Consider the following 18,607-nt stretch of genomic DNA (forward strand, 5'->3'; position numbering starts at 1 on the left):
TTAAAAGCTAATGCATTGATAGGTTTGGATAATTTGAGAATAACCAACAAATTCCATAATTTAAAAATACCAAGGACTGGCTGAGTTGGATAATTTGAGAATAACTAACAAATTCCATAATTTAAAAATACCAAGGACTGGCTGAGTTGGATAATTTGAGAATAAACAACAAATTCCATAATTTAAAAATACCAAGTACTGGCTGAGTTGAGAAATAGTGCATCGTAGAAAATTCTAAATTAAAAAGAATTTTGGAGAGAATATTGGGTGTTCTAAATTTTGCCTACAATAAGTTCAATACCAAGATACCATTTTGACTAAATAATCCGAGCAGAGAATAATCAAATAAAGAAAATTATTTTTTTATTTGTTCAGAGATTTTTTTTTATATTCTGCATTAATTTACATAACTTTACATGGTGAATGAAAATCGGTCTGTATTTGCTGTATACTAATCTTTAAGTATGTTAAAATAGTTTGATTGAATAGGTTATATTTTTGGCAAAACAGGACATATTTGGCCAGTTAGACAACAATCAATGGAGAGGATGCTATTATGTAAAAAAAAAATCACTATCGAGGACTCTCTCTTGTGTTCCATGACACTCCCACTGTTACCAACAGGTCACTCAATAAAAGTATCAGCTTAAAACTGGGCATCCATGAAACATAAAGCCGCCATTTAGAAATATGTTCTATCATAATTTATTAACTTCATTCCATTGCAAGTGTCTTACAGCCCCAAGAACTGAGCCAAAGACTCAACCCTGATCTCATGTAAAGTGCAGAAGGGCATCTAAAAATGAAGTGTTAATCTAGCAATGTTGTGATGCTATGTTCTAAGCAGCAAACTCAGCAGGTCAAAGGCGAGAGTTCAGCAATTGCATGCCATTTATACAGTACGTGTGTAATAGTAGATAGCATGTAAAAGTCGACTCCAATTTTTTTGTCCCCAAAATTTGGTATTTTCTATTTTGCTTATAAAGGTTGCCCCCCCCCCCCCCCCATTTTGGTCCTGGTCGCCTGCCCACTGGAGCTCCCGTTGCCCTGACCATCATCTCTCACTCACCCACTGGAGCTATTGAGGCCACGACGGCGAATCCACACCTGGCTGCCTGCCCATCCAAGCTCTTGATGCTTCAGAAGTGGATTTACCACCCACTCCCAGTCACCTGACCACCCATCTGAGCTGATGCCTTGAATGATGCAGGTACTTGCCACAGTCAAAAGTAGTATGCGTACAAGGGTTGATCCCCTAAAATTTTACACTAAAATTTGATCCCCAAAACTCGACTATTACACAAGTCAATGGTTCCGTTCAAAATTTTGCAGCGGTGATGAAACTAACTCATCGGAGATTCCAAGAACTTGGTTGTCAATGATGGTGAGGTTCAAGCAAGTTGAGTTCTGGGCAGCTTGGTTGGCGTAGCATTTAGCATCAGCGATTAGCTCTGGGGTTCAGATACTGGGCTGATGGTAAGGAGTTTGTACGTCTCTGCATGGATTTCCTTGGGGGCTTTGGTTTCTTCCCACCATTCGAAAAGTGCCAGGGGTGCAGGTTAATTGGGTGTAAATTGGGCGGCATGAACTAGTGGGTAAAAATGACCTCTAATAAGTAACCTCTCATCCTTCTTCACTAGAAAAAGGTCCCAGATCTTTGGAGGGCCTCATAAGACACATTCTCTGGCTAAAAAAATTTTTAATTCTGAAGGTAAAGATGAATTATTTCCAATCATATTTGATGCTAATATGCTATTGCTTGATCAAATCTGGGAAAGAATGGAGAATAAAATGGGAATAGTATAAGATTGGTTTTAATGGATGTATAGTTGGTGTTAACAAGCTGTTTTCATTCTGTGTGGCTCTTATTCCCACCATCACAAATGCCAGTCTTCAGTCTATTTTATTCACTTCATGTGACGGAGAGAAATAATGATTCCTTCAAAAGCATTGAAATCTAATCAGATCCCAGCAGTTTTCTCTGGCCTCAGAACTATTTGTGTGTCTACCAAACTGTAACAAAGCTGGCATTTATTTGATGATAAGGGATATTGGCCAGGTGCACCCTGATCACAAAAAAAATTGTGATGCAAGTTTGCAGTTCTATAAACTCTGGTTGGACCATGCTTGGAACATTGTGTTCATTTCTGTTCAGATCATTATAGGAAGGATGTGAAAACTTTGGAGAGGATGTAGAGACTTACCAGGATGTGGCTTGGATCAGAGAATGTGTCTTATGAGGCCCTCCAAAGATCTGGGACCTTTTTCTAGTGAAGAAGGATGAGAGGTTACTTATTCGAGGTCTACAAGATTATGAGCGGCATAGATAGGGAGAACAACCAATTTTTTTTCCTGTGGTGACATTAAATTCCAGATTCCATCCATTTAAGGCAAGGGGAGGAACAGTTAGGGACTTTTTTTTAAACACAAAGTGGGTAGCCCAAATGCATTGGTTTGGATAATTTGAGGTGATGATGGAGGCTGGTACAATGGGGATATTTAAAAGACTTTGACAATAGCGGGTTGTGGGTGAGGAGTAGGGAAGTTTACATTGTATTTTTTTTATCTAGGTTGGCACAACATCGTGGGCTGAAGGGCCTGTTACTGTGCTGTAATATTCTATATGGAGTTTGCCAAGGGTTCCTTAACTTCAGCATTGATCCAAATGTGGATAGGAGTTGAATTCCAAAAGTAAAGTACGAATAACATTAGGGCAGCATATGTGGCAGCAAAGAACCTTGGCAAAGTTGCAAGAACAATTCAAAGGCACCTCATCTTTCCACCATTAGCAGGTAAAACAAATGCTGGAGAAATTTAGTCCATCTTGCAGTGATTACAAAAGGTAAAGATATACTACCGACATTTCAGGCCTGAACCCTTTCTTAAAAAGCAGACAGGCTCCTGAATAAATGAAATGGCAGGGGGAGGAGTACAAAGGGTGATAATTGTATATAGAGAAGCAGCCAGGAGAAAGAAAAGTTAAGTCTTGGAGGGACCCCCTCCCCCAACAGCAAGTCACAAGAAGAAGGTACGAACTCCGTCCCATCTCCGCCGCCGGATGGTTTAACTCAGTTATCAGGGTTGCAACGCCTCGATTGCAAACCCGCACCAGGGCAAGGGCCGACTCTCCGACATGAGGTGGATTTCTGAGACAACCGCTTCAATAAAGCAGGGAACGCGCTGTTGTATAGGACGACCCAGAATTTCCACCTCACTTGGTTTTGAGCGATATCCTTTCTCGAAGACGGCTCCGCCCACTGTCCAGCGAATGCTGTTAAAAGCAAATCACAAGTAATCATTTAAAAGGTTATATTTGGATACTCTAAAATAAACTAACGGGCCGTTTAAAGTCTGTACAGTCAGAGGCTACACCGGACGGAAGGACCCCGCGGAGGAGCATTGAGGGTTCGGAGATGGCATGGGAGCCGGCAGGAAAATGGCGGCGCTGTTGCGACTTTTAGACCCGGTGTATAGGACGACCCGGTTTTTTTTAAAAAGTGAAAATTAAATTGTGATCGTCCTATACGCCGGCATAGACGGGGAAGGGTAAACTTTGGATTGCAAGCGACATCTGCCACAGCTAAAAGGGGGGTTTGTGCCGCGACTCGGGGTCATCGAGGGGCAGGAATATTGAAGGATGACCGACCAGTGACTGCGCTGCTGCCCTTCCTTCCCGTCGGAAACACAACCCCATTCATTGTTCGTCCATCCCGGCGCTGGACTGGAGCGCGGGCTGGACTGGAGCGCGGGCTGGACTGGAGCGCGGGCTGGTCTGGAACGCGGGCTGGACTGGAGCGCGGGCTGGTCTGGAACGCGGGCTGGACTGGAGCGCGGGCTGGACTGGAGCGCGGGCTGGACTGGAGCGCGGGCTGGACTGGAGCGCGGGCTGGACTGGAGCGCGGGCTGGACTGGAGCGCGGGCTGGACTGGAGCGCGGGCTGGACTGGAGCGCGGGCTGGACTGGAGCGCGGGCTGGACTGGCAGCGGAACTTGCTCCTCATTCCTGTCCTAAATTTGCACCCTCTATCTTCAGACTATGTTCACTAGTTGTAGTCTCACATACCAGTGAAAACGACATTTCTGCCTCTCTTATCCCTTTCAGAATTTTATATGGTTCTGTAAGATGTTCTGAATTCAAGGGAGTACAGTCCCAGAGAACTCCATCCCTTCTTCGAGGGACCCTACATCTCTAGTCCATGCAGCCTCACCACTACCTGTACAGTTGCAGCAGAACCTCCCTGCTCAGAAATTCAATGGCTCTACTAATGAAGGCCACTATTCCATTTACCCTCTTGATTACATGCACACTGATCTTTTGAGATTCATGCAGAAGTCCTCCCAAAGTCCCTCTGCACGACAACCTGCTGCAATTTTCGATTTTTCCTTCCAAAGTACATGACCTGGCACTTTGCTCCTCCAGCATTTCTGTGTGTTTTTAAAACAATGTACTGCATCTGCCAAACCCTTGCTCCACTCACTTAACCCTATCTCCTAGGTCTCAGCAGGCTCTCCAGATCCTCTGCACAATTTCCTTTTCCACTCAATTTAGCATCATCACCCATTTCTCTTTCTACGGAGATCATCAAATCTGCTGAGTGTTTCCAGCAATTTTTTTTTTAAATCATGAAAAGGGTTTTAGCCAGAGGAGGTTAGTTTTAAGGAAGCAGCAGAAAGTTGGAATCAACAATCATTTACAGTAAGGTTTTTAGTGGAAACACCAGGGATTGTCCAAGGTGGCTGAAGGCATGGCTGCGAATATAAAGGCAAAGAATATGTTGTTAGTTGAGGCATTCCTGGAATGTAAAAGGGCTGAAAGAATCAGGAAAAGGCAATGCCAATTGTTTATGTAAGTTTTAGATTAAATCAGGCCATTACAAATTGCTGTGAACTAGAAAATATGTTTATTTTAAAGCTTTAATATAGTTAAGCTGTGCTTTATTCTTTCAGAAATATAAATTCCATCCTTCTTTCTGAATTTTCATTCTTGGGGTTATGATCTTTAGAGAAAATTTTTTTGTTATCTCATGATAAGGTAACTATAAAATGTAATTAGAATTAAGACCTGTAGTACACGTACTCTAATAGCTTGCATTTATATTCTCAACATTGATATTCTGTTTATTGATTACAACAGAGTTCTTCATTGATGGATTTGCAATTTTTCTCCATGCCAAAGCTATTGTCAGGCTATATTTCTGCTACTTCCTGGTCCAGATCAAGGAGATTGTTGGAAATGTTCTCTGACTTTATGGCTTTGCTCTGAAATTTAGTGTGCAATCAGGTGACATTTTGAGTGCATGCATTGGATGCCTACCAACTCACTAGATGCCTTCTGTGACCATGGGCACAGCTGCATATGTATGTTTTATGTTACATTAAATATTCCTTGTCCAAAGAAGTCCCAAATCATTTTGCTATGTAAGAATGGAGGATGAAGAGATATGTTTTGTGATCCTAGGTTTAAAATATACTTGTCAAACTATATGATGCATGGAAATCATTTTATATGCTTTAATGTTTACTGGAATTTGAATTGTTAAGCCTGTTCTGTTATTGTATATTGGTAGTTTATATTCTGATTTTATTTGTTCTGATAGGATTGCTTTGAAATTTCCTGTCAGACAATCTTACATAAATCCTGTCAGATTTATTTGTTTTAGATTGATTAGTTGTGTTCGAAATGTGATTTTGATCATTGAACCTATAATATTTTAAACCAATAATAATTTTACATCACACCCAATTTAGAGGTACATGTTTGTCATTTTTTTAAATGTGAGTTGGTCAGAAAAATATGCATTCACTTCAAAATATGCATTAGCTAGGAAATTAGAATGTTTTTTTCACAAACTACTTCTGGTTTTTAGAACTATCCTTGTGTTGGATGGCATTTTCAGTATAGCAGAGTTGACTATGATGGACTGGAGTATCCATAAAATTATGCTTGGAAAGTTGTAATTAATATTAACATCAAGACTGCCAGGTTGGGGAACAGCTTCTTCCTACAAGCTGTGAGATTGATGCTGTAACCATGTAAATCATCCCAAATATTTATACAGTATTGATTTATTTTGATTACTTATGTGATCATTATGTACTGTGCATTGAGTGTTTTTGTGTGGAGAAATGTTGTTTCGTTGGGTTGTATATGTACAATCAGATGATAAACTTGAACATGAAGTTTCAATAGATATCCTGTCACTTTCAATGTCTCCTACATCCTTTTGACAAAGAGACATCTTTCATTGAACAGTATTTAGACCTCTTATTATATCTCAGATTTGTAAAAAACTTCAAGGTTATATGATTTTGATAGTATGTTTTGCCTTGACTTTTTAAATATTTTTTAAAATCATACATAGTGACATTTTAAATATACAGTATAATAAACTTTTTCTCACAAGCACAACAAACAAAAACAACAGTCCTCCCTCCCTCCCATAAATACAGATCCATTCACAGTCAGAGCTTACATATATTTTAAGTATATAGAGTGCAGTTGAGGAAACTATATATATATATATATAGATATATATCTATATCTATATATAGATATAGATATATAGATATATATAGATATAGATATAGATATATATCTATATAGATATATGATATCTATATAGATATAGATATATATATCTATATAGATATATATCTATATCTATATAGATATAGATATATATAATAGTTCCTTTTATACCTTTTTTGAATCCTTTTTATTACTGTATACGGGCCCCTATGTGGTCCAGGTGTGGCTGCTAGACCTTTACAAAAGTTTCATATTTATTCTTTAAATTATATGTGATTTTTTTTTCCCATAGGTATACAATTATTCATTTCTGCAGTCCATTGTGCTATAAGTAGAGGGGAGTCGGACTTCCAAGTGATCGTGATACATTTTTTCACTACCGCCTGTGCTATTTTTATAAATGAGATTTGTTGTTTGGTCAATTTGTCACTTATTTCCATGAAATTACCTAAAAGATATTGCTCTGGGTCACCTGTGAAGGCCACTCCTGTTATCCTGGTTAATTTTTCTGCAGTTTCTTGCCAAAATAGCCTCACTTTCATGCACAACCACGTGGGCCTGTAAAAGAAAAAGTTCCTGTCTCAGTCCCACATCTGAAACACGTCGCTGAAATTTCAGCTTTTGATCTGTGTAACTTTTGTTGGGTAAGATATCATTGGGGTAAACAAAAATTATACTGAACCAATCCATATCTTGCATTTATAATTGATGTCATGCTGTCCTTGCACCAAATCTGACCAGTCCTTTCTAAAATCAGCACACCCAAGCCTGACTTCCATCTTTCCCTTGACCTCTGCAACCCTGGTTTTGCACATTAGTTCGTTCAGTTTCGCCAATTTCATGTCGGATCAACATTGGTCCCCATCTTTCTCTTCAGAACGATCTGAGCTGGAGAAAACAGAAGAAGGTCCCACTGGCCACTCCGTATTTGTGTTTTAATTGTTCAAGGAACATAAGAGTTTCTTCTATGTACCAGTCCTTCATATATCTCATACCTTTGTCATACCACAAATGTAATATTCTATTGCCCATGTTCATAGGCAATAACACATTTTTACATGGTGCTTTTATTGATATCTTTTTTTCTTCTACATTTCTTGCCACATTCCAATCCTATGTCTTTTTCTTTAATGATTGGAAACTCCATTGATAGATAAAGTCCTTCGCTTCGCCCTCCTCCATTGAATACAGTCCCACAAGGCCACCAGCCAGAATGTTTTCCACAGTACACCCGTAGGAGTTTTCGAAACTCTTCGATGGTTTACGGAAACTCCTCACAAAAGTAGAGCCTCCGGCCAGCCTTCTTCGTGATTGCACCGACATGGGAGGCTCCCAGATGAGGTTGGCATCTCAATGGGGACTGGGTTGTGGGAAGCCACCATCATACTTTTTCTCCAGTCCTCTCAAAGGAAGATGGTGCAATGCAACCAATAATGTGACTCTAAAGAATGTCAATAAGCAATGAAACGTTGCTGCAAATGTCAGGATCAATTGGGACGCTATGGTTGATTGCCATCCTGGTGTCACCACCCAGCTCAGGGTGACACAGGGAGTGACGTAAGGAAGCGATCACTTCCTGGTTGACTGAGATGCAGATCATGGGGTGGAAGCGTTTCCTGAGCTTCGTGTGTCTCGCTGGGTGTCTGTGTTCGGGGGATCCTTTCGAACGCCGCTACCAACCAAATTGGGAGAGTCTTGACAGCAGACCTTTGCCCCGCTGGTACGATGAGAGTAAATTTGGGATTTTCATCCACTGGGGAGTGTTCTCCGTGCCCAGTTTCGGGAGCGAGTGGTTCTGGTGGAACTGGAAAGGTTTGCATAATCCGAAGTACATGGCGTTTATGGCAAATAACTATCCACCCGGATTCGAGTACAGCGAGTTCGCTCCGGAGTTCGCTGCCAGCTTATTCGATCCGGAGCAATGGGCGGAACTGTTCCAGGATTCCGGAGCCAGGTAGGGGTGCACCGCCTTCTCGTTGTTTGACAGTGTAACTCCTGATCCAAACTTTAGCAAATGTCAGCGATCTTCAAAACTCCAAGGTTGCAAATAACCCCCCCCCCCCCCAACAGCCGGATATGAAGAGGCTCCACAGGCAGGTGTGTTTATGGCTGAGTTTGAAAGCCCGCTCCCAGCACTTCGGTCACAAGACGCCGACAAACACTGAGCTTATGATGGACTTCTTCTCTATTACCAGTCACGTGGCCACGTCACAGTGGAAACATTTGTGTCAACTATCTTACAAATGCTCAAAAATAGGGAGAGAGAAAGTCAAGTAGTGTCTGTTCATTCAGGAATCAGAGGGAAGAGGGCATGTCCTGGCTGGTGGGAAGTCCTTGAGGATAGACACTAATGTCCTCAGTGGGGTGGCCCGTGACCTGACATTTAGTAGTGCCACCAGCCAGAAAGTTTTCCACTGTACTCCTTGTAGGAGTTTTCGAAACTCTTCAATGGTTCACGGAAACTCCTCACAAAGCGTGGAGCCTTCTTCTTTGGACATGGGAGGCTCCGAGATGAGGTCACCTCGACGAGGTTGGCATCTCAAGGGGGACTGGGTCGCGTTCTGATTTCCTCCTGAGGCCACGATCATCTCCTTGGTTTTGCTGACGTTGAGTGCAAGGTTGATGCTGTGACACCGCTTAACCTCAGTGATCCTGCTGACAACTGTGGTGGTGTCAGCAAATTTGTAGATTGCATTGGAATTGTGCCCGGCCACAAGTGTAGAGTGAGTAGAGCAGTGGGCCGAGCACACATCCTAGGGGTGCACCTGACTTGATTGTCTTTTCTTTCTTTTCCAATCCTTTTATTAATAGTATAGGTAAACAATAGACGAGGATAATAGGAGCACATCATCAAAAAGAGAAATATCATTAAATGACATATGTTATAACCTATTGTATTAATTAATCATCTGGTCTTCACCAACAAAAAGAAAAAAAAAGTAAAATATAATCCAGAAGGGAAAATAATTATACTAAGTCATGTGGAAATAATTTATAAAAGGTCGCCAAATCTTTTCAGATTTAACAGAAGTATCAAATATACGACTCTGGCGGATGTAAGTTATGGACGTATGCCATCATGTTGAAATAGGATGAATAATGAGACGACGCCTCAGGTTTCAGCCAGAGAAGAGCAAAAGCATTTATTGACATGCTGTCAGGCTTGTTATAGACAAACAACAGGTGACCTGGTGTCATGACATCTGAAGTACGTACTACTTCACGACATTCACTTTGAGTAAGCCAGGGCTTCTCTGTAGACCTATGGGTGCTGCCGAGTCACTATGCCTCAAGGCTGTATGGTTCGTTGCCTGTAAATAGGAGCCTGTTGTGTCTTGCTCTCATGAGGTTGGAGCTGTTAGTGCTGGTTCTGCCCACTCCCACCAGCATACCATTACAATTCCTAATTTTCTCTAAACTTAAACATGACATAAATTTGAGAGAGCTACTGAGTCAAAATAGGTGGATTAGAATCTTTCCATTTAAATAAGATAGCTCTTCTAGCCAACAGTGTAAAAAAGGCGACAACCCAATATGTGGAAGTGGGAACTCATCCCACTTCTGGAAGTATAATTCCAAAGAGAGCAGTCAATGGGTTAGGCTGCAAACTGATATCCAGTATATGTCTTTAAACTATCAATGCAATACCTCTCCAATGTAGGGCTTGACCAAAACATTTGAGTTAGAGAAGCCACTTCTGATTTACATTTATCACAAATAGGACTTAACAAAAAAAAAATACGGGCCAATTTGTCTTTCAATACATGAGCCCAATGTATGACTTTAAACTGAATCAAAGAATGATGAGCGCATATTGAAGAGGTATTAACCAATCCAAAAATCTATGGAAGAAGTAACTGAAACTCCTCTTCCCAGGCAAAGTACGAGTCCTTAACTGAGTCTCTGAGACAGTTGTTCAGGAGTCTGATGGTTGAGGAGTAGCAACTCTTTGTGAATCTGGAGATACGAGGCACTTGTACCTCTTTCCTGATGACAGCAGCGAGAACAGAGCATGTCCTGGCCGGTGTGGATCCTTGATAATTGCTGCTGCTCTCCGGGTAGATGTTCTTGATGATGAGGACAGTTTTTGAGGACAGTTTTGCCTGTGACCTGCTGGGCTGAGCTCACTACCTTTTGCAGGGATTTCCTCTCAGAGGTATTGGTAACAACATACCAGACCATAATGCAGTCGGTCAGCACACTTTCCACTACATACCTGCAGAAGTTTGCCAGGTTTCTGATGACTTACTGAACTTCCTGAAGTAAGACTCAAGATTCCTTTAATGTCATGGAATAAAGACAGCGCAATATTACACAGAATGCAGCAGGCGGATTCGCAATTGGGAGAAAGGTCCTGAAGTGCCTCTTACCGTGAGAGGGATGGAAAAGTGAGTCCCCTCAGAATCCTCGAGTGTCTGTGGATTCACATACAGCATTGCCACAGCCCCCGCAGTCATTCAGAGTCCAGTCCAAGCCATCAGTGCCCTCGGAACCCTCTCATATTCCGGTTCCAATACCTGATATCTCTTCAACCCATCTCCAGATGTTCGCCTTCTGGTGTGAATCCCTCGCCTTGAGTCACCAATGGCCTGCCGCCTACACATTCTTCAGCCACAGAACTCCTCACCACCATGGTCACTGTCCCATGGGCCATCTCCTCTCTATCTCTTTCTCAAATGGGGGGGGGGTGTTCTCCCCATTTTCTGGTGTCCTGTGCCATTCCCCTGCTTTCCTGGAGTCTGCAACCCCTTGTGACCGCTGCTAATCATAGGTGCCACCATCTTGGGCACAGACCTTGTGGTCGCAGAGTTTTAAAATGAAACCACCGTTGTCTCATTAACAGGCCATTTTAAGCCTGTACAAAGACGACAGCAGTCGGACTGGCCAGTTGGACCCTGCTCTCTGTGGCTGAGCACCAATGGTAGCATTGGTGTAACAGCAGCTCCGCAATGCACTTTCTTCACAATGGCATTAATATGATGGGTCCAGGATAGGTCTTCTGAGATAGTGACCCTCCCCCTTCCCCCCAGGAATTTAAAGTTGCCCCAATGCTTTCTGTATACAGTAATCGTATGCATCTGGTTTTTCAAGTTTACAATTTAAAGTCTAAAATTGAATGGGGGGTTGTTGATGGTACACCATTTAGTTTTCAGTCTCCCTTCTATATTCTGTCTTATCTTTTATATAGTCCACTGAGGTGGTATTGTCAGCATACCTGTATATGTTGTTGTACAGAGCAAAAGTGACTGGAGCAGAGAGCTAAACACGCATTCCTGTGGTGCTAATGGAGATTGTGGAGGAGATGTTTTTACCAATCTGGACTGACTGTGGTCAGTGGGGGGGGAGGGGTGAGGAAATCCAGGATCCAATTGCATAGTGAGGTATTGAGGCCCAGGTCTTGGAGTTTGCTCTTTGTCCATGGCTTCTGGAAACATAAAAGCCATTTGCAGAGAAACACTAACAATAAACATGAATAAAATAGTGGTACAGCTGTTTGAGGTGCGCCTCCCAGCTCTGACGACCCAAATTCAAGCATAATCTTTGGTGCTGTCTGTGGAATTTGCATGTTCTCCCTATGTCTGCATTGGTTTCTTCTCAAGATTCCAAAGATGTGCATATTGATAAGTTAACTGATCACTGTAAGTAACCTCTAGATTTTAAATAGCTGATAGAATGTGGGGAGAGTTGAGAAGAATCTAAGGAGAATAAAATGGATGAGTGTAAATGGGGCATAATATTGGCATTAGACTTAATAGGTCAATACACTAAAGTTCTGGAGAGGCTCAGCAGGTTATATAGTATCCATGGAAAGTGAAAGGCAGTTGATATTTTGGGACTGATGTGACAGTGTATAGAGGTGTTTGGGAGATAAATTGGGAAAGGTTTGTCAGAGCAGGACACACACAGACACTTTAAAACAGAATTTTTGCAGGAGCTTTTGCAAACGCGCTCAGACTGTTATTTGCAAAAGGGCAACAAATATAACAACATGCACGGTAACAGAATTTGCTGTCTGGAAGGTCATGTGATCAGGCAGAGAGTAGAGAAAAAAAGCAGACTTTGCCCTCAGAGAGGAGAGACACATCATCGGTTCCAGAGGGACAAGCTGGCAAGCTTTGGAAGATGGCCTGGTCAAAGGAGAGGACTGGTGTTTCCCTTGGAATAGGAGGACCAGAAAGGAACTCTGTGGTGACCTGAAACAAGAAAGACTCTGAAAACCAACAAGAACCTTTCTGAGTGGTAACCATTTACTTGTTCAACACCAAAGCCTGGTGAATTTTATTAATATTAACTTCTGTGCACAGTACAAGAATTGCCTGCGACCAGTGAGATTGGACTGTGAACCAAAGAACTTTGCTGAACTTAAACACACACACACACACACACACACACACACACACACACACACACACACACACACACACACACACACACACGTGCTTAGAATTAGAAGGGGGTTAAGTGAGTCAGTAGAGATGTTAAAGTTTGAGTCTTTGTTCATGTTCAAAGATAATTAAAAGCAACTTTTGTTTCAGTAACTCTTTGTCATGTTGCATATCTATTGCTGCTGGGTTTTGGGGTCCCCTTGACTCGTACACTGAGCCTATCTTCAGGTGTGCCGAAAATCAAGAAGATCCCTGAATAAGAAGATGGAGGAGAATGAGGATGAACACAGTCTATCAGGTGGATAAGTGGATGTCAGTGAGAGGGGGGAAGATGAGAAAGAAACTGAGATGAGATAGGGGAGAGGTCATAGGGCTGATAAAGATAGCTCTTTTGTGCACTGCACTGGATCCCAGCATCTGTAGATTTCTTGTTTACCTCTTGATGGTTAATGAAATATTTACAGTACTTTTCAATCACAAGCATAGTAACATTTTCACACACCTGATTTTTTTTAAAACTGTTTAAAATGCCAAGTGCATCACTTGAATTGCAAGCATTGGTTCTCAACTTTCATGAAATACTCCGCTATACCCAGGAGCCCTTTGCCCATTAGCATTGATTATGCATAATTATTGGTTTTCTGTGTTTTGTCATTTCAGGTATGTGGTGCTGACATCGAAGCACCATGAAGGGTTCACAAACTGGGGATCATCTGTGTCTTGGAACTGGAACTCAATTGACACAGGTCCGCATCGTGATCTCGTGGGCGATCTGGAAGCTGCAGTTCGCAAACGGTCTGAGCTTAATATTATGTATTTGTGAAAACTCCTCTGTATTGCACCCACTGTACACCCTGCTCCATTCAGGGAAGTAAAGCCCAGAGTAATGGACAGAATCTGTTTCTCCTACGACCCATGGCACTCTGTTTGTGTGTCACACCTATTCTTTCACCATTCATCTCATTATTTTGCGAATTACCTCCATGATTACATTCCTAGCTCTTGACCCCACAGTGGAACAGTTTCTCTCTGTCGACTATGTCTCTCTCCTCCATGATTTTAAATAGGTCCCTTAGATCTGAAGAACAGCTCCAGCTTCTCCAGTCAATCCGCAGAACGTTTTAATGTTGTAATGATGTGACCATGACAATGTTTTGATGGTGCCAGTTTCCAGATAGCTTCCAGGCATGGCTCCTTGTCTTATCTTAGAGGTGGCATGGTTGGCGTGGCAGTTAGCACAACACCTTTACAGCGCCAGCGATTGGGACCAGACCTGGGTTCGAATCCCATGGTGTCTGTAAGGAATTTGTACGTTCTCCCCGTGTCAGTGTGGGTTTTCCCCAGGGCTCCAGTTTCATCCCACCATTCAAAACGGTGTAATTGGGCGGCACAGATTCGTGGGCTGAAATGGCCTGTTACCGTGCTGTAAGTCTAAATTTAAATTTAATGTGTAATATTATTTCCTTGAGGCTAGCTTTCCAGATTACATCAATTCTCCCCTTTTTATTTGGCCCATTGACACCAGTCTGTTGTTAATAGATGTTCATCAAGTAAATTCCAGAAATGTCCAACTATTTTTCAGTATTTCAGGGAATGCACGTTGCCTTTGATGTGTCATTGTAAATGCACATTCCTAATATTCTGGTTTATTTGTGTTGTCCAAATTGGCAGTGGTGCCTCCTGAGTATTTGGCCAAACATCCAGTCAGTCCTCAAGGTCATGTCATATGCATTACTTGTCCGAGTAATGAACTGATATACATAAAATATGAATAATTTGCTGTCTGATTGTTCAACTATCCCAATGATTTCACACCTCCCCAGCTGGGAGCTAATTTCCACTCTACCTTGATGTTCCTGGAGTCCTTTTGAATCTCATCAAGTTCATTGAGAAATGTTGTATACGGCTGTAGAATGTAACATCTTTTTTTTAAAAAGTGAATCCAATAGTCTGGAATATTTTCCTATCCAACATCATTAGAGCCCAGATCATTTAGGTTAATTGTGTTTTACCATAGATTTGAGATTTCCCCTGTTGTATCTCTGCTATGCCTTCTTGGAGTCTGTGGTTACAGTTAAATGCGATAGACTGGATCTGTAACATCAATATAGGATACAGTATAGGATTGAAGATGACCTATATTAAAGGTTTCTAGACAATCTTCCTTCCATTGCTAAATTCAGTCTTAAAAATAATTTCATAATTAAGAATTTATGAAAGGTTGTGTTTAAATCAGCTAAATATTTTTGAGGTTGTAACTTTCAGAAATAGAGAAGGCACATATAATTTATTTAGACCAGCCATTCTCAAAGTTTTTTTTGGTCATGGCCCCCAGGTCCCTGCTCAAATAGTGTGTTGTTCTTTATTGCATAGGATTTGAGTACAAAGGTAAAGATATTTTGATGCAATTATTTGAAGCCCGATAAAAATGAACCATTCTCCAAACAAGGGTGTAATAGTTTTTCCATATTTGTATCTGGGAGGGGAAGAATCATCCTAAGAGAAGGGATTATGCAGTTAGATTTTTGTCACTAGGATTATAAAAATGAGAAGCAATCAGATTGAAATGTTAACTGTTATTTCAGGGTTTTAGGCTCATATTACAGCCTCTGAATGAGGTGTTGGGTGAGATGAGGTTCGTTCATTCAGAAGATACTGAATTCTCTATCCAAGAGGCTTGGGAACTGAGTATGTCCAAGACAGAAATGAATGGATTTCTTGTTATTCAGACAATCAAGAGTTTGTTTACGAAAATAGCACTGAGGTGAAAGATCACCATTGATTAGTCAAATTCAGACCAGTGACAAAATAGCTTTACATTTGTTTTAAATTTAAATTTTTTAATTTAGACATATAGCTTTAGCGGTAGCTACAAGGGGGAAACGAGAACTACACGCTGGAGTCAGTTTCATTTCCAACGGTTTATTCGCAAAAGCCTGCGCTGCGCCTTATAAGGTGGCCGTCAAGTCCCGCCTCTGCGTTGGTGGTGAATTAATGATACAGCCGAGTGCGCGTGCGTGACCCCTCTGCCCACGAGAGAAGCAAAACCCGGCATTGCCATCTTGACGCGGCTGCTCTGATGCCGGGGCCAAGACAAACACATAGCCGGTTCACCTGCGTCACAATGTGCGCCGCCATAGAGCACAGTAACAGGTCCCTTTTGGCCAATGAGCCCCAATTACACCCATTTGACCTACAACCCACAGTTTGCTTTGAACAGTGGGAGGAAACTGGAGCCCTGGGGAAAGTGCACTCAGGCACTTGGAGAGCATACAAACTCCTTGCAGACAGCATTGGATTCGAACCCGGTCACTGGCGCTGTAACTAACCACTATGTTAACATTGCCTTCTGTTTCTTCTTCTTCATTATATTTTTTAACTTTATTTACACTATTTCCAGAAATCTTAAAGTTTATCTTACTTTTTTAATTTCATGATTTCCCATTCCCTTTGGCTAGAACTTTGCTGTATTTTGATGACATTTCCAAATTGAAAAGGAATGTTTTCAGCTATATATAAAAGTATAATGGGGAATTTGTTGATAAAGATGCCAAGAAGGTTTATAGTTCTGTTTGCAGCTCTTGAAATTCATGCAGCAAATCCATTTTTTAAATTACGGGCTGAAGTGAACCTGAATGATATCAAGGACTGCTGTGAGAAGTTGAGCTTTCTACTGTTAACCCTTTGGACTCCCATGTTTCTATTTTCAGGGACAACCAGCCGTTTCCCGGGACTGGTTTTATACCAGCTGGTTCATATTGGTACTCATACTGTAGTTTACCCATGGGCCCAGTCCGGAGTATACATCATGAAAGGTTAAAAATGGCCAGAGTCCAAGTGGTTAAAGGTTAAACCTGAATCTTATCCGCTTGAAATGCAAGCTGTCCATTTTGTACATGTGTAGGAAATGCAATACAAACAATACCCATCTTCCTTTACATTCATAATATCATCAAATGAATACATTAACTTTACAAAGCACCAATGCTGCGTGTAGCCTTCTTTGAACAAATACACCGACAAATATTTGAGGAACTGTTACACAGGACCCAACCCCTTATTGTATGGTGGAGCTCCACCTTGCATTGCAGTCTTTCCTCTGCAAAGTGTTTTGCATTGGTGTCATGACGCTTCTGTTTGTCCCTTGACAACACATTCAGTAGTATTCACTTACAAGCACCATATTCCACTGGAAGACCAAGTGTCTGACTGAAGTGCATTTTTCACCAATTTTTAATGCTCTCCCAGCAACATGTTATTTTTCTCAGTTCTGTATGTATGTGTGCAAGTACCGCTCCCCTTTCTTTATGTCTCTGTTCAGTCCTGGCTAAGAATTTTGAGGGACGGTTCATTAACCTCATGCTTTATGCTCCAGTTGATGAACCTCTCAAAGGAATAGTTAGCTTAATCCTTTGATCATTTGTAATCAGTAATTACTATTGTTATTTATCATACACTTTAAAAAATAATATTTAATGGTCAAAATAAAGAATCTGTAAGACCAACTGAATTTAATATTTCAAACCTGTTTTTCTGTTGCAACAGGAAGTTGTATTATGGAGTGTATCATTCTCTCTTTGAATGGTTTAACCCTCTCTTCTTGTATGATAAGAAGAACAAATTCAAGACCCAAAAATTTGTTGTGGGTAAAACGTTACCAGAGCTCTATGATCTGGTCTTAAGGTAATACAATATTACTGTTTCATTGAGTTTAATGAATAAACACATTGATGTGTCTTGTATTGCATTTACTGGGTAGACCAGTAGATGGCACATTTACCTTGTGACTGAGATCAGTGTTTGAAAACCGCAGATGCTGAAAATGGAAAAAGAAATTGATGGAAATACTCAGTAGAATAGGTCACATCTCTGGAAAAAATTTGCTTCCTATTCTCTGACTTTGAGGGCAGGACAGAGACGATGTCAAGCCTTGAATGTTGTAGATATTTTTTAATCAGAATTATCAGGAAGAATTAATTTTATCATGTCAGATGAGACTCATTGTGTTACATAATTTGGTCAGATGATGGTTGGGAAGCATCAGATTCTTACTGGAATTCCACTAGGTTTCTGGCTTGGTTTTACAAGGTACATTTACAGAGTAGAACAGGTCCTTTGGCCCAACACGTCCATGCCAATCAAGTTGACATTCAGGGTTAGTTCCATTTACCTACATTTGGCCCATGTCCTGCTAAGCCCTTTATATTTATACATCTGTCCAAATATCCTTGGAATGTTGCAATTGGACCTGCTTCAATAGCTTTTCCTGACAGATTGTTCCATATATGGACTATCCTCTGAATTTAAAAGGTTGTCCTTGAAGTATCTCTTAAATTTCTCCCCTCTCACCCTAAACCTTATGTCCTGTTCTACTAGAATTGTCTGCCCTGGGGAGGGGGAGGAGGAATGGTGACCTTTCACTTTATCCATGCCCCTTTGAAAAACCTCAGAGATTATTTCTCAGCCTCCTACCCTCTAGGGAATAAAGATCCAGCCTATCTATTATTTTCCTGCAATTCAAGTACTTCAGTCCTGGCAACATCCTCGTGTATCTCCTTTGCACCTCTTCAACTTACTAGAGCTGGGTGACTCGATCCTCCAAGTGTGGCCTCTCTAATGCTTTGCACAGCTGTATTGTGAGGTCCCAACTCTTGTATTCAATACCCTACCCAGTGAAATCAAGTATGCTGTAC

General features: G+C 41.3%; 1 protein-coding gene and 1 long non-coding RNA gene across 2 annotated transcripts in view; one reads left to right on the plus strand and one right to left on the minus strand.

Moving 5' to 3' along the window:
* LOC138741534 (uncharacterized) lies at window positions 1–15,008 on the minus strand. The gene is made up of 3 exons (XR_011343561.1): window positions 14,927–15,008; window positions 6,977–7,086; window positions 1–3,271 (listed from the first exon to the last, which is right to left on the minus strand). It is a non-coding gene; the product is annotated as an uncharacterized lncRNA (long non-coding RNA).
* Window positions 8,098–18,607, plus strand: part of LOC138741526 (tissue alpha-L-fucosidase-like) — a 20,705-nt gene continuing 10,195 nt past the window's right edge. The window contains exons 1-3 of the mRNA XM_069895754.1: window positions 8,098–8,482; window positions 13,575–13,709; window positions 17,460–17,597. Of these exons, the coding sequence (XP_069751855.1) occupies window positions 8,118–8,482; window positions 13,575–13,709; window positions 17,460–17,597 (638 nt within the window). The 5' untranslated portion in view covers window positions 8,098–8,117. The remainder of the gene's footprint in view (window positions 8,483–13,574; window positions 13,710–17,459; window positions 17,598–18,607) is intronic.

This window comes from Narcine bancroftii, chromosome 8 (assembly GCF_036971445.1).
Source record: "Narcine bancroftii isolate sNarBan1 chromosome 8, sNarBan1.hap1, whole genome shotgun sequence".
NCBI lineage: Eukaryota > Metazoa > Chordata > Chondrichthyes > Torpediniformes > Narcinidae > Narcine > Narcine bancroftii.